This window comes from Athene cunicularia (genome assembly GCF_003259725.1).
Source record: "Athene cunicularia isolate RWA chromosome 3 unlocalized genomic scaffold, athCun1 chr3_part1, whole genome shotgun sequence".
In the NCBI taxonomy this organism is placed as follows: Eukaryota; Metazoa; Chordata; class Aves; order Strigiformes; family Strigidae; genus Athene; species Athene cunicularia.
Genome location: NW_020799097.1, coordinates 90616574 through 90617525, shown reverse-complemented (window position 1 = coordinate 90617525; position 952 = coordinate 90616574). Strand labels below are relative to the sequence as shown.

Below are 952 nucleotides of genomic sequence, written 5' to 3'. Positions count from 1 at the left end.
CAGAAACTGTGGCTGGAGCGTAGTTCAGGCCTCCACAACACAAAACCGGCAGCACCTCTAGATTCATCTCCATCCCAAACTGATACAAGCTAAAAAACAAAAAACAAACAAACAAAAAAAAAACCCCAAACCCAACCCCAAACAAACAAAAAACCCCAACAATTAAAAACCATAAAACAAACAGACAAACAAACAGAAATAAGGAAAACCATGCCAACAGGAAGATGCTGGGTAAGAGAATAACAGACTCCCGCCTCCTCCTGCCCCTCAGGTGACAGGGGCGGGGGAGAGACGCGCATCAAAATGGCGGCGGCAGAGCCCGCCTTCCCGCCGGCGGAAGCGGGAGTGACGGCAGCGCCGGCGACGGCAAGATGGCGGCGCCCAGCCTGCTGCGCGGGGGCTTGAGGCGGTTGTTCACCGGGTTCTTTGGAAGTGGTTGGGCCTCACCACCAGTCCGAGCCCTCCGGGAGGGTGAGTCTCGGGGTGGCCTCCAGCTGCCCTGCACCGCCTTGCATTCCGCTGCCTCGCCGCGGTCGGGAGAGACGGTTGAGTTCTGTGTATTTCACTTTCTCCCCTCAAAAGTACTGTTTCTTTTAGTCTGAATGAATCTCAGTTTGCCCTCTCTTCTTTTTTTTTTTTAATGTTTTAATTTTTTTTTTTTTAATTTGCAGTCGTGGAGGTGACTGAAGGCAACACGACCACAGTAAGTCTCTGCACTCCTTTTCCTCAGTAGCTGCCCTTGCCGCTGCGTCTTTCTCCTTCAGGGTGTGTGTCCGTGTCCGCCCTCCATTCCCCAAGGAAAAAAAAAAAAAAAAAAAAAAATAAGATGTGACAGTAGATGTGATGGAAAGTCTCTTTTTTTTTCTCTTACAAGTGCCAGACTACTAATCTTTTCCCAGAGATCTGAAGAGCTTGCAAGCATGCCTTGAAGCTGTTTTAACCAAGTCAGGAG

General features: G+C 49.7%; 1 protein-coding gene across 1 annotated transcript in view; it reads left to right on the top strand.

Moving 5' to 3' along the window:
* The first annotated feature begins 345 nt into the window (after nt 1-345).
* MRPS18A (mitochondrial ribosomal protein S18A) overlaps nt 346-952 on the top strand; it is a 21713-nt gene continuing 21106 nt past the window's right edge. Inside the window, exons 1-2 of the mRNA XM_026844893.1 lie at nt 346-471; nt 672-703. Of these exons, the coding sequence (XP_026700694.1) occupies nt 372-471; nt 672-703 (132 nt within the window). The 5' untranslated portion in view covers nt 346-371. The remainder of the gene's footprint in view (nt 472-671; nt 704-952) is intronic.